Source organism: Oxyura jamaicensis, chromosome 10 (assembly GCF_011077185.1).
Source record: "Oxyura jamaicensis isolate SHBP4307 breed ruddy duck chromosome 10, BPBGC_Ojam_1.0, whole genome shotgun sequence".
Taxonomy (NCBI): Eukaryota; Metazoa; Chordata; class Aves; order Anseriformes; family Anatidae; genus Oxyura; species Oxyura jamaicensis.
Window position 1 is genome coordinate 3483279 of NC_048902.1, and position 15074 is coordinate 3498352.

General features: G+C 35.5%; 1 protein-coding gene across 12 annotated transcripts in view; it reads right to left on the reverse strand.

Annotated features, from left to right (window-relative positions):
- The window catches only part of ZNF280D (zinc finger protein 280D), a 51407-nt gene that overhangs the window by 13012 nt on the left and 23321 nt on the right, over positions 1-15074 (reverse strand). For 11 of the 12 annotated variants that reach the window (XM_035335476.1, XM_035335467.1, XM_035335471.1 and 8 more), the window contains 10 exons: positions 14300-14529; positions 12312-12469; positions 11767-11867; positions 11510-11656; positions 10804-10938; positions 9873-10111; positions 8578-8718; positions 7508-7570; positions 6850-6968; positions 6634-6670 (listed from right to left, as the gene is read on the reverse strand). In XM_035335476.1, the coding sequence (XP_035191367.1) occupies positions 6634-6670; positions 6850-6968; positions 7508-7570; positions 8578-8718; positions 9873-10111; positions 10804-10938; positions 11510-11656; positions 11767-11867; positions 12312-12469; positions 14300-14529 (1370 nt within the window). Of the gene's footprint in view, positions 1-3824; positions 3923-6633; positions 6671-6849; positions 6969-7507; positions 7571-8577; positions 8719-9872; positions 10112-10803; positions 10939-11509; positions 11657-11766; positions 11868-12311; positions 12470-14299; positions 14530-15074 lie in introns of all 12 variants that reach the window. The other variant, XR_004753479.1, reaches the window with a different exon arrangement.

Consider the following 15074-nt stretch of genomic DNA (forward strand, 5'->3'; position numbering starts at 1 on the left):
ACCTTTCAAATGTTTCCTATAAAAAACTGAACAACCCGCTCAAAATTGGCAATGCCAGTATCACCTTTGTTATTGCTGCATACTGCAGCAAACACTCTGCTGCAGTATGGTGCTGCCTCTGTTATATTTAAATAGTAATACATCATAAATTAAATTATTCATGACCTCATTGAGTGTTAATGGCTGTCTGCAAAGTACAACATGCTTGGCAGGAGAAACACCTTTATCAACTCAAATTTTATGAAAAGCATATTAGGTAGCATATCTATTTTGCTACATTAATCCAAGAAAAAGCAGTGCTAAAAACAGGCCCTTTAAAGAATTTAACACACACTTTCAGCATACCATGTACGCCTTCGATTAACATTAAAGGTCTAGCAGGTAAGCAACCACTTGGACTGTGGTATAAACTATTTACATCTTAATTTGCAATAAACGATGGCAAAAATAACTAGGAAAAAAGTCTGTTTTACAATAAGTGCTATTTTAGCACTGTAACAATGCTCATCTAAGTACCAGCAAGAACAATGATCAGGGTAAATCAAATAACACATTTACTGGGTCAGAGACTTGAAATGCTCTGACTCATGACTAGCAATACTGGTAAAAGACGGTGCAACACCAGATATTTAACTTAGCTTTACTGCTTTAATGATTTCTGTGCAAGAATTTAAACAAGTAGGATGGAAACTGTAATTTGACTAAAAACAAACACTATTCACTTCTGAAAAGGAAGAACAATTTAGATGCAAAGGAATCAGACACCATGGGACACGCTGTTCATAATAGAGCAGCTTGGGTTGGAAGGGACCTTAAAGGCCATTTAGTTCCAACCCCCTGCCATAGACAGGGATGTCACCCACTAAACCAGGTTGCCCAGGGCCTCGTCCAACCTGAAGTATGTGTTCTTGTCGTATGAGTAAATTAAGTTTTGCCACCAAAATAAACAGGTATGAGCTGAATCCAATAACCATACATTGTTGTAAATATATTATAAAAAATAGTTTACATGATCAAATTATGATAGATTTCTGTGGCTATCTTTCTATAGCTTAGAAAACAGATTTAAACAGTTTACACTGTTTTCAAAGTGAACAAAGTTTATAACACTTGTTGTAACTACATCTTTGTTAATATGGTTCATCTTGGATTACTGATACATATTCTCAACCTTACTGCTGTTTAGGAATAGGTTTTAGAATTTAGTTCCTTCTAACTTGTAATTAACAAGTTTCATAAGTGGATACTGAACCACAGAAGACTAACATCCTGTGATGTCCCTAACACTTTTACAAGAAATCTTATATGTTTGGGGCCTAACAGTTTGGTTTCTGAAGAGTTCCATTTCCCGTAGTTCTCAAAAAGCAACAAAGATATCTGGAGCTGCCGTTCTTCTGGAAAGAACCTTATGAAAGGAAAACAAAGTCTGTGACCATCTCTGGTAAATACAGCTTGTTGGTCCACAGTTTTGAGCAATTTTGAAACCTCTCTACAACTCCCCAAAGATTCTTTATTGTACATAGAAATAAACTTCAATTTAAGAACAATGAAAAGTGACTCCTGATAATCAATCCCTCAAATAAAAATTCCCCCAAGATGTAGCAGCTGAGGACAAAATTAGTATAAATGAGATAGTTAATAGGAAGTAATGGCCACAAAACCAAAGAGGTTCAGGCGTTGACTACAGAATAAAAGACAGGTAATTAAGAACAGTCCTTTAGATGCTTTAAATCTAAAGTCAGTTTGATCTGAATCTTTGTTTGATATACAAGGAATCACCTTGGGCTAATGGAACAAATTTAGAGTCATTGAAAAAAGCAGACTGTAAAATGCATAATCCAAACATAGATAAGGGTATCATCATTATTTCCAAAATTCATGTAGTCTCATAGCTTTGCCTGCCTTGACATAATATAATGTATTTATATTTGTGCCCTTACAGACCTCAAATAATGAACCACTGTCTTCCCAGTGATCTGTCATGTTTTCCCACAGTCACATAGATGTTCCTGCAGCTCTTTCAGGTAAGCAGTACTGGAAAAACAGCTTGGATCATTCACCAAACATACCCTTTCTGTCCATCCTTAACCAAAACGAACTTTTCCTAGGAAAGCAGTAGCCCCAGCTGGAGCTAACAACTTTGTGTTATCTAAGTGGCTCATGGTACCTTCCATCCACCCAGCTCAATTATACACAGGGATTCTAAACATAAATTGCTTAAAAAACCAATATATATAAATTTCAAAACAGAGTGCTTCTGTAATTTGCAGGAAATTCTTAGAGAACATTTCTGAAGGCCACAGAAATCTGTAGTCATACTCCTGTTTTGCTTGCTGACAGAAACCTGAATGAAAGTGTAATATCACAGATGTAACTTCCTGAGTTACAACAGCATGTTCACAATGAAAACATGATCCCACTATGCTTTTCTGAATGCTACTGTGACAAAACAGAAACAAGTCCTGCAAGAAAAACTTGTGCTATGTAACTGATGGTTGAAATTGAATAACAGCGTGCAAGACAGAACATACCTTCTGTCAGAATAAAAAGAAAAAGCAGCAAAAAGAACAAGACTTAGGAGTACTGATTGACAGTGCAGATGCTTGATCACAATGTATGCATAAAAGACAAACTGATGATGAGATCTTTGCTGTTACTAGCAATAATACGGTGGCTGCAGAAGCTCACTATCTCCAAAACTGTTGTTGTTTCTATATGAAAAGTGAAGAGGACAAAAATATCAGTCAAAACAGATTAATCTTGTGGAGTTTGATTATGCAGAAAAAGAAAGTGCTGCAAATCAAGACCAACTTGTATTAATCAGAAATCTCTTATAACTAGGAGGTAATAACCATGACTGACGTCAGAGTAAGATTATCTAAGTTCCCTGGAAGCCACTACATTAGAGATTCAACCAAGAAATAAATCCACTGTAAGCACGAGGTTAAATCTGTAGGAATGCTAGATGTTCATCATGACAAAATGAAAGCTCATCATATATTCAGACAACTTGTTGATGGATAAACTTGCCACAGATTATCTACAACTACAGATGAAGTCAGAAGCAGTGAAATCAAAATCAGCAGATGTCTTAGCAGCTTGAGTAGAGCATCCTTGAAGATGAGAGATGATACCAAAAGAACAAGGTGCGAATGAACTGTGGCTGCTCCACCCTCAATAAATATATCTGCTTCCATCACATGCTTTCCTCCGACACCATTTAGGAGCAAAAAGAAGTTTAGCCACTAGAGTAAAGCTAATAAATTCCTTTGGCCAAGATTCAGTTTATGCAGTTATGTGTGATAGAAAGCATATTTACTACTGTATATGGCAAAGTCATTGGCAGACAAAATGCAACTTATTTGAATATTAAACAGATCAGGACTTGTATGTTTTAGTGAATAGCCAAAGAGAATGACAAAACCCTTTACTTTAAAAACCTACGATCAAGTTCAGAACAAAATGGGCTTTGGTTCTAGCAGGTATACATCCTCATTTATACACTACTCTAGCTTGGGATGATACTGACAGACTTGAGGAGACAATGAGCAGCAAAGAAACACTACATCACATAAAGGAAACCACTGGTAAGCCTCTCTTCCAAGGAGTATTGCCCCCAGAAGCTGTAATGCTGTTAATGCTGCAAAGCAGAGAGTAACAACACAGAAGAGCCTTTGCCAGACCACAGTACTGAGAGAAAGGACCAGACCTGCTGCCTAAAAGACGTAAAAAAAAAAAAAAGAAAAAGAAAAAGAAAAATACCACAGCTTCAATGCATGAAGAAAAAAGAAAAGGTCTGGCCAGATGCTTGTTCGCTTACATACCAAATTAATCCCAAGCTCGACTGGGTTCAATTTGCTGCTCCACAATGATGTATCAGTGAGCCAAGGCAGTATAGGATACCTGCTCACTTTCAACTCCCCTGCAACAAAAATGTCTACTGTCAGTTCATTTAAAAATATGTTAATGTTGCGCAAAGCAGAGAGTTGAGAAAAGAAAGAAGAGTGCTCGCATAATTATTAAGCCTTATTCCCTCAGCACAAGGTAGATCACTAAACAACAAAACAAGACAACTTATGTAGAGTAACAATTTAAAAAGAAAATCCTGCTGGAACATCTCCAGCTAGGTTATCTGTACTACTAATGACAGGACTCTGGTCCAAAGACTGGTGTCATCAACACTAAACAGAGCTTGTAGAACATATTTGGTCATTAGCAATAGAGATGAGTTTTACAGCACATACTGGTAGTCTCATACATCACAGAAGATACCAAGGTCTGAAAGATGCAAGAGAAGATCCAAAAGCTTCCAAGAATGTACTGTGTGTGTTATCGTGTCCAATGATGGTTATTCTGCAGAGTCCCATAAACAAGTTATGCCTCATCAAAGTATAGGTCAAGGAATGGGAAGAAACATTAATGGATCACTTTGAAAATACATGGCAAACGTCATGAGTACTGTTTACAGGTTCCTCTTCAGAAGCTAAATGCAGAGCACCATGAACATTTATTTCTGTGTTTATTCTGTACTGCAAATAATGAATACAAAAATCTGCTACAGAGATATGCTTACGCTTTTAGGTTCAGCAATGATACATTCTTGTCCAAAGTATCAGAGACTTACACAGAAAGGACAAGATTTCCTGAGATTAACGTCTATCAACGTGTCAGTTTAAAAAAACAGATTATATCACCTCATGTAGAACCATTAACTAATCTTACAGCAACATCAGAGCTCTCAAAAGCAATAGCTACCCTAATCTACCCTAATCTAACACACTAACAGCTTGCAGAAACAAACCTGTACATATTTTCAACTCTACTTCAAATCTCTTCCTTTGGTGCTCACCCACCTGCTTCTGCCCAATATTATATTAATATACTTCACACTTTTAACATCCTTAAAATATTTTCATGACACTTCTGCTGTGTTTTCAAGAGAGTAAGGTCCTCGTGCAGTACTGCTTGCCACAAACGTACCTCTTTCCCCACCATTCAATACACCTATAATCTTTCCTTACACGTAGTCCAGCATATATTAATTCCAAATACCTGTTGACAGCTCCAAGTAGAAAAAACTAAGGTTGTATCACAGCTCAACACTTCTTATTTTTCCTTTGTTGGAGTTTCACCAAAAGCCAAACTGTTTAAGAACACAAGCCACCCCAGATTAATCAGGGCATTATAGCTCACCCTCTTAAATGACTCTTCCCAGTGTTTTGCCTGATTTCAATATTCAGTGCTCCAAAATCAGAAGTTTCATTTTTTTCTTAAATGGCTTTTTGGAATGGTTTCCTAAATTAACTTCCTTCTCCTATCCATTCCTCCCAGAACATCTATTCTTTTAAATAATGTCTATTATCCATTCCATCAGAACATCATTTTTATTCAACTACATCACCTGTTAAGCAGTTACTACTAGAGATTTGAAGTTCGCAGCATAGATTTTGCTCTACTATTACTCAAAACTGAAGAAAATAGTTTTATGTTTGGGTCAGATGAGAGAGTATTCCAGTATCTCCTCTTACTGGCCACTTTATGGAAAATAAGAAAGAAAATATTTACTGTACAGTTATGAAATCATAGAATGGTTTGATTTGGAAGGGACCTAAAGAGTCATCTAGTACAACCTCCTGCCACGGGCAGGGACATCTTTCCTTAGATCAGATATCACTGGGGATATTTGCAACACTCACTGAAGTTTGATTTATGCTCAGAGGCATAAGAAATTTTCTTTGTTGGAAAAGTCCTCATGCATGAGAAACTCTAATCCCCTTTAGAGATAACCTGCTATAGGCTATATGGAGTCAATGACACCTTGTTGTTAAATCTGGGTTAAAATGTTTTCTTTCACCTTTTTTAAGTTTTTTTTCTTTGCAGCTTAATCAACATCTTTATTCCTGCATTTAGAATGAGTTTAGAGAGAACTCGTGTTTGTTTCAACTGACACACCTCTGAACCTTCCATTAAGGCATAAACAGTTTCACAAGATATATTGTAAAGCCTCACGTACTGTTCCAGTATAATCAAGGGAGGGCTTAGCATGTCTGATTCTTCTAAGGTTAAAAAAATCCCAAACCCTACAAACACAAGCACCACAATAGTGCAGGTTCTTTTCCAAATCCTTAAAAAATTGAAAGCCAAAATCCCCATATTAATTTTTCTTTGCAAATCACTAAAAATGAGACAGCATACCTTTTATCATTTAATCATTACATCATTTAGAAAATAATTTCTAAATAACTTATCCTACTTCCATAAAGGTCACAACTTTTTAAAAAAATATTTATAACAATATTACGTGAAAAACAAACACTCATTTAATATAGTTAGCAATAAAAGTAAGCTGAATTTACAGGTCCCACTAGGCCCAGACTCAGAAGTCAGGATTGAGAAGTTCTAATACTGCAGGAACTGTTTATTTTTCATGACTTCAGTAATCACTATCTCCCCATTCTTGTAATTCTGGATGTGTTCAAGAGCAAAAAGCATTAAGTAAAGCCAGGGCTTCTCATACATTTTCTATTCTAATGAATTCAGAAGAAACCCAAGTTCAAAGTGCAAATTTTGGCCATCTGTCACTGATTTAATAGGGAAAAAAAAAGAAACATTGAGTGGTAAAACAAAACTTACTCAGATATTTGTTCAGCAGTTGGCAAATCTACAGAAACTGAAAATAAAAATGAAAAAAAATTAATTAAAAACATTTTAAAATATGTAGAAATACACAAGTACTCATTTTCAAATCTAAGCACATAAAGATGAAAAAAGGACTGCTGTAACAAAGACATCCTCATGTAAGTATTTATCTTTATGTATACTACATGGAAAGCTACGTGTAGTACTCACCATTCTCTATAATAACTTGACAAGTATGAGTGTGGCTTTCACTCAGATGTGTGGCCATGCTATCTAAGCCAGAACCATCAGTCAGAAAATCGCAGTTAAGACATACTACGGTCACACCTCTAGAGAAGACAAAGTAAAAAGTACATATAAACACAACATACTTACGGTTTTCTTAACTTACAGCTACTGGACAGACTATACAGAAAAATTGCTTTTGCAACTTCGATGAGGTGACTCACAGAAGTATTCTTACTTTTTATACTGCAACTAGCATCTGAAATTTTCCGTCACTGACTAGGACATGTCCATGCTCGATGCAGTACAAAGAATGCCACTTCAGACAGAATTTACCTGTAAAGTTTGAGTTTCTTGGTTCTCCCACCTCCCTCTCCTTTCAAACTTTGCATGTTATGAATAATTGGAAAACAGAGTTGGAAATACTTTTTAGAACTGCCTTGCGTTGAGAAAGAAGTCAACAAATTTAGACATATCTTTGTTATAAAAGAGAACACTGTTAGTAAAAGAGCTAGTATTTTCACTTTTCTGCTCTAACTTGTGTAAGTTTAGAAATTCAAAAGGATCTAATCTCATTTAATCAATTAACTCACTATCAAAAACTAAAAACATAATGTTCAGTAACTGAAAAAAGCTGAATTACCGTAGCTCTTCTGAATGCTTCTTGTAGATCCAAAATCTTTTACTTGGACGAGCACTGTGAAAACTAAATATAAGAACACGTTACCACTTAAACTAGTTTTCTTGAGTACATCTCCACATATCCCCTATATACTGTACATGGTACTGCAATTTGTTTATGACGAGGCATGGAAATAGAATATTCAACTATTGACCTGAATTACTCTAAAAAAATAATGAAATTTTACAGGCTTCTGAATCTCACCTCCAGCTCAAAACTGGTAAAACCAAAAACAAACAAAAAGCCCACATTGCTGTGTTCAAGAAAAAAAGGTGACAAAGAACCTCAGGAACATCTAGCATCTCTACTCCTTCTGAGCTCTTCAATAAATAATAAGTATGGGAGGGACAAGCCTTAGCTTTTTGGCATAGTACTGCTTGCATGTAGTTATATTACTTCCGTTCACATTTTAGGTCTGGAAACACCATAGCTGAAGCTACACAGCAAAGCTATATGCTGAAGAAGCTTTACTGAACTCAAGCTTCCTAAAGAGATAGATTTAAATGAGATAAAAATGACATCTTCAGAAAACCTTAAGTTATTTCACTTGCAGGTTAAGTATGTGCCAACACTGTACTCCCACATGAAACAAAAAGCAAGCAGCTGAGTACAAAGGCTGCTGCAGAAACATCCTCCCTGTAACAGCCTTCTTTCTTATCACCCCTTGTTCCTTAGGTGGTGATAGGAGCTGCAAGAGGTAAAGTAGGGAGGCAACAGTCAAGACTGTATCAAGGAGGTAAATGACAGGAGACTGGCTTCCCAGAGAACATACAACAATTAATCATTATTTGTTAAGTCTGCCTGAAATAATTATGAAAGATCTCACAGAAACTCTTGGAGCAAAAATAGAACAGCATGTGAACAAGAACATTGGATTTAGGCCCTCAATAAAAAGTGAAAATCCAACCTTACACATGCCCCTGTTGGTCCTATGACACAATTAAAAATTCAGTTAATACACACACTTAACACAATTTATATGTATTTTAAAAGTATTTGATAACCCAATAAAAACTGTGTACAGTTCTTACCTCATCATGTGATTCACATAGGCTTTGCTACAGCTAGTATTGTATCTGCATAAGCTACAATGGACATATGTAGGAAAGTGGTTTGCAAAATCCTTTATTTCTGAGTAACACTCGATGCATTTGTGAGCTCCCAAACGATACCTAACAGGAACATGAAAAAGTTGAAAGTTAACATCAACACTTTAGAACATAACTAGCTCAAACTTTTTGCTTTAAGTCTTTTTAAGAAACAAAGAAAGAAGAATTCAAAAAAATGTATCCGTTAAATATTTATTATGGGATATGTTAGTACATATGAATAAAATGTTTTTTTCTTCAATTATTAACATAACGACCTTAATTAAAAAGTGCAAGTTAATGTAAACATCTGTTATTGGGCAGTTCTGTAAACAAGATCCTGCAGATGAGAACCTCCAACTTCAGCTGCTAGCATTATCTTTCAATACTTCAAAAGGATTTCAAAGAAATGCTTCATTTGCCACAATGAGCACAGGAGCACGTGGTTTTCCTGTCACCCAAAATCCTCTGCAAGCTTTGAAATATCTATAGATCAAGAATGTAATCCTGCTCTTCCCCAGTTTTGCTGGCTATTTTTGGATGTCTTAAAGAGCTACATTTTGTGAGTTTTGGCACCTTACTGAAATGGAGGCATCCATAATCTTTGTCAAATGAATTCATGCTAGGCAATGAAATGATATTCAAGTCCAAAGAACACCCATTAAATTATTAACAAGGATTGCAAAAACCATTACACTCTAAATATAAAGACAGCATTCTCCCCACAGTCTGCATTTACTTTGACCCTTTTGTTAGCTCCCCAAATTAAGGTACCTCCTAAGACAGACAAGACTTCACCTTTTGAATAATGGTTTCAAATAAAACCCTTTAGAAGCTGAAGGAGGAAAACAGTTTTCCCTCCATAAGAAAGCTTGCAAAGAACACCCCAACAGGTGTATTCTCCCTCCAAAGGCCACTTTTAATGTAAATCTGCCTGGTGTATCAGTATTTGAATCATCTGGGGCTCTGTGCAGAGAAAGATCCTAAATTCAGAATAGAATACATGTCAGTGCATCTGTTCTTTCTTCATGAAGTCCACCAACCAAAAAATTATGAAGAATGAAGATTCAGAATTATAATCACAATACCAACACATGGAAAGTTTATGAGTCTGCACTTTCTGCAAAATGAAGTGGTCAAACGTTCTGTATTGCTGTATCATGAGTGACTGAAAAATTAATGAAATGACCACTTATATTCAAAGCATATTTACATATATTTTAATGCTAATATTTTACCTTAGATTATGCAGTGCTGTATTTGTAACTTTTTTTTTTCTTCTGCTGCTGTTGGTCCATGCATTTTGCTTCTTTGATGTAGCTGACGGTTTTGATTTTGCTTTTGACTTATTTGTATTAGATCTATTATGATTTCTAGTGGTTGTATTTTTAGATTTAGGTGATAGCTGAAATGTGGATGTACTCGTACTAACAGAAGATCCTGATTGAAGAGATCCGACAGATGCTCGAATGGTAACCTAGAAGTACAAAATTAAAAGTTTTTCTATTTAAACTTTTCAAGTTCCCATTTCTGTTTACATCGAAGTTTGAGCCATTTTAGGAGAGAAATAACAATTTCACATAGCGTATGAAATTCCCCTCAGTATTTACTTTTTTTTGAGACAATCTTTACTGTTGACTAGAGTAAGCTTAATCTCAACAGTCCACTGGATGGTTAAAAAGCTTGTTTTTCTGGAAATAATTAGCTATGACAAAGAACACTGCTCTCTCTTCAGATCTGCAACTGTCTACATCCTGCTCTCAAAACAAAACAAAACAAAACCAAAAAACCAAACAACCACAAGTAGCAGCAGAAAAGAAACAGAAAGGTCAGAATAATAAGACCTGCTAGGAAGAATATCAAACAAACCCATCAATTCCTGGATTAAAAAAAAAAAAAAAAGTTTCTTGTTGCCTCATGATTAGCCAATCTACTTATTCCAGATAACTTTCTGAAGAATGAAACAGAACAATACATATCACCAGGAGGAAACCATGAACTGTTCCTAACAATTCTTGCAAAAGGAAGTGATTTTTTAGTATTAGAGGCAGCAGAAATTTCTTTGCTTTGGACAAGAAAGGAGAAAAGCATCTCTTTCTAATTTCACCCCTTTCCCTATCAATGCATTTTCTTCATTTGCCCCTCTACTTTTCATATATAAACACTTACCTTTGTTCCAGGAGGTAATCCTTCTAACTGTTTAGGTTTTCTAAATGTTCGGTGATGCTGAGTCTTGTGATCCATTTTTTCTTTGCAGGTCAAAAATTGCAGTCTGCACTTAGTGCAACGGTATATTCCTTTTTTCTTCAAAAAAATATATATATGGTAAGCAGGAATGTTATGATAAACAAAACTATAGCCCTAGAATGTCTCAAGGAACGATCATCTGATTTTTAAAAATCAAGCTAATAAACTCTTAATAATATTGTAAAGAGAAGACAACTGTGTACAAATGTAAAGCAGTATTATTATGAGATGAGAAGGAATCAGAGGTTGACAATTAAAGTAAGTCAACACAGTACTTCACAATCTTTTCTCTAGTTAAATCACTGACAGCCTTGCTATTAACTTCGAGAAAAGCAGAACACATCACTATGACTTGGTGAAGAAACCAAGTAGCAGAGAGATTCTTTCCAGAATATTCAGAGATTTTTAAACAGGGAACTTCTGTCATGTAAAAACATGATGAAGTCTAACAATACACTTAAAGACCTCTCAAAAGAAGTTATAAGGCTTCATCCTTTAGTAACTATTCTTATCCACTAACAACTATACAAATCAGTCCTATTTGTTGTTGTTGTTTATTTTTTAGGGAGAGATTCATTATATATTTATTTAGCATTTTTCACTTAAGGATTGAAAAATATCTGCTTACCTGATGCCTCATATAATGATGCATATAAGGTGCTCCAATTTTTATTACTTTGAGGCAAAATGGGCAGAGCAAATGTTTTGTATTTTCATGAACTGTCCTGAAATGTGTTTCTACATCAGAAAAAGCTGAGGATCTGTAGTTGCATACCTAAAATAAGAAGTTTGACTTTCATGTTAAAAGTTTATTGACAGTAGAGACAGTGAGTGTTTATGTGTGGGGGGGTGTCATCTAAATACAAAACAGTCACTCTGAAATACCTGGCAAACATACGGCATTTCACCTGGCTTATGATTGTCCTTCATATGTTGCAAAAGAACTTGCTCAGTTTCAAAGGATAATTCACAGATTTTACAAATAGCTAGAAAAAGTGAAAAGCAAGAAAAATATAGTAGAAAATTAGCCTGGGATCAAAAGTAAATCAATATATATATGTGAACTGTAAACTCTATAAAGGTAAAAGAATCTAACAATTTTTCTACTTTTCATGTTAAACACTCTGCACAACTTCAGGAAGCCCGTAATGCAAGGCCCCTAAACAACACGAACTCTTGAAAGCAGGGGCTTTCAATAAAAAAAACAAAGAGCCTGTCTCCCCTCCCCCTCCCCCAGCTTTTAGAAATATTTTTTCCAGATACCTTGTTCTGACATAAGTTGAATGACTGCCCAGCTTCTATATTAAACCTCATGATTATTGCTCTTAAAGTACAATATCTTTATTCAGAGGTTATTAACCATCATAAATGAGAAAATATCTAAAAATTCTAGGTCACAAAAAGGTTCAATGTGATATAAGTCAACTTACTAGACGACTCATAAGGTGTGTGTGTACTTTCAATGTGGCACTGCAGCTGAAATGGGGTGGGAAACTGACGGTAACAGTGCTGGCAGGTGGTGTGGCTTTCCCAGCTTTCACTGCTCTGCTTCTCAAGCTCTAAGTGATGCTTCATGTGGTTCATAAACCTTTGAATGATAGTGAACAGGTGCAAAAAGCTGCATTTTAACGCTATCCATGACATATCCCTTGCAAAATGCACATGGACCCTTAGAAACACTGCTCAGAAAGCAGTTCTCAATTTCAAGAAGTTATAGGAGGAAGTGTTCATTTAAAACAAACAAACAAAAATCAAGAAGTTATTAAGCAAACTGACTATGCTGGAAATCACGTCTCAAAGCTAAAAAAGATATCTTGACTATTACAAGGAACATGCAACATGTCTGAAACATGCTCTAAAACTAAGTAATCTATTGCATTTTTCATGTTTGTTTAGCCAAAATTCCGGTCTTGAAATACACACAAATTGTCAAAGACAACAGCAACAAAACATGCCAACCATTCAGACCTCACCACCACCAGAGGCTCAAATCCACATTCTGAAGCAAGCAGAATTGTAGCTCTGCTGAAAGCTATTAAGTAGTAAGACCACATCTGCAACTAGGACCTTCATAGCTTTATCTGAAATTACCTCCATCCAGAACTGACAGCATACCAAGACCTGCCTTTCTATAAAGTATTTAGGTCTGAAGATATGTTATGAAGGGCAGTTACCAAAGAATGCCACTGTGCAGCTGATAACCAGGTTATCAGAAACTTGGTGGTGCATCACTACTGAAAGTCACCATCTTTTCCTTCTTAATATTTCCACCTATCTGCAGGAGGACCTACCTTGGATGAGAAGACTAAGCACTTAGCACATTGTTGGCAGGTCAGTTATTTGTGGAGCAGTGAATTGCCAAAAGGACAGCTAGTTGCATAACCCACCACTGTTAACTTCATAAACTGTTCTATTTTGAATGGGCTTAATTTCAGTACAGCCAAAGGAGGTATTAAATGTAGGTCACAGTCACAAAAGGAATGCATTTCTCAAAGTGGTGACCTTGGATTTTTTTTTTAAATACAGTCCCTTACTGTGATAAAGAGAATAGTTATTTGAGCTCAGATTTCTAATATAACATAGTTGCTTTAAAAAGACCAAAAAAAAGAAAAAAAAAAGAACTGAAAATATCCAGGTACCTAGCAGAAGAAAGGAATTGACACCATTAAGTCATGACAGTAAACTCTCTTGAAGAGCTGACAACATACAAATTTTCTAACTGCATAAGACGAAATATTGGCACTTTTACTCAGACAAATACTTAAACATTTACAGCAAGTTTAATGTTTGTAATTTCAAGAAACCCTTGTTTTGTTTTAACCTGCAGGCTGTGCCTCTTGAAAGAATAGTTCATTTTTCTTCAGTTTTACATTCTGCTACTTCAGCTTCCCTTGAAGAATGCATGTAAAAAGTACAATGACCTTAACTTCCAAATGAACAATGACTTGAGTTGGTCTACCCATTAAAACAGCTTACTGAAGCTTTTTGTGGCATTTGGAAGAAAAATTATTCCATCAAAATAACAGTTGTTACATAAGTAAACCACCAACTATTAGTCACTGGAAATCCCTAAAGAAAATTAACACTCACATCTACTGATATCACCATCAATCAGGATGGCAAGTTGTACAATACTTTGCTTGCCCTTTTCAACCCCAAAGTCGTACAGCTGCTCTCATTAAAACTAAACCATTTCCTTTAGACACCATTAAAACTCGTACTCTGATCAGTGAGTAAGTTTAAAATATGGATGGACATGCACAGTAAAAACTAATTCAATTTCTATTCAATTACCCAGTACTATCAGTTTTCAAGGAGCCAAAAATCTATCTATGCCAAAGAGACAAATTGTGAATGTATGAAATTAATTGCTATAGGCTGTAAATTATTAAAATGTGTAGGAAGTGAATTCAAATACCTTATGTTATTTTTAAGAACTTTCAGACAGCTGAAGCACTTAAATGTTGTATGAGTCTTCTGCTCCTGTTGTACCTGCTGGGTATCACCTTCATGTTTTCCGTAATAGAAGTCGTTAACTAACATAATCAATTTTCCTTTCTCAGATTCATTGATTTTGCTTGTTGTACTTGAACATTCTGTTTTGGCCACTCCCGGGAAGAAATTATTTATCATATCTGGACAACAATACTGAATAGAAAAGGGGAGACGAAGAGACAGACAGAGACAAAGGTATCAGTCGGTCTGAACAAACTGCATCAATGACATTTTAAAAACTGAAGCCACCTGCTAACTAGAGCTACATGCGAAGCTCCATTTCCATTCTGTGACACACTTACTGCATTCAAATTCACATATGCTTTTTTAACTCTGAAATGATCTTTTGGTAGTGTTTAGATAAAATACAATGCATTTTCAACACCAGAGAGGGATTATTCTCATAGTTTCATGTAAAATAAGTTTAAGATTCAAATCAGAATACCAATGTTGCCTAATGGTGCCTTACTCGTTAGAAAAATGTCTACTTAATTTAAATCTAACAGGAAAAAAACAGCTTTTATGCAACAATTTTATTGACAAGAGTAAGTTTACAGAGCACCTCATAGAAACTTTTATCTTGTACCTCTTTGGGGAAGACATTTATTGAGAACATCGTATTTTTTTCCAGCATCATGAAAAATTCAGAAATCCTACATCACACAATACACATTATTTATTTGTCTCTACCTAAAAGT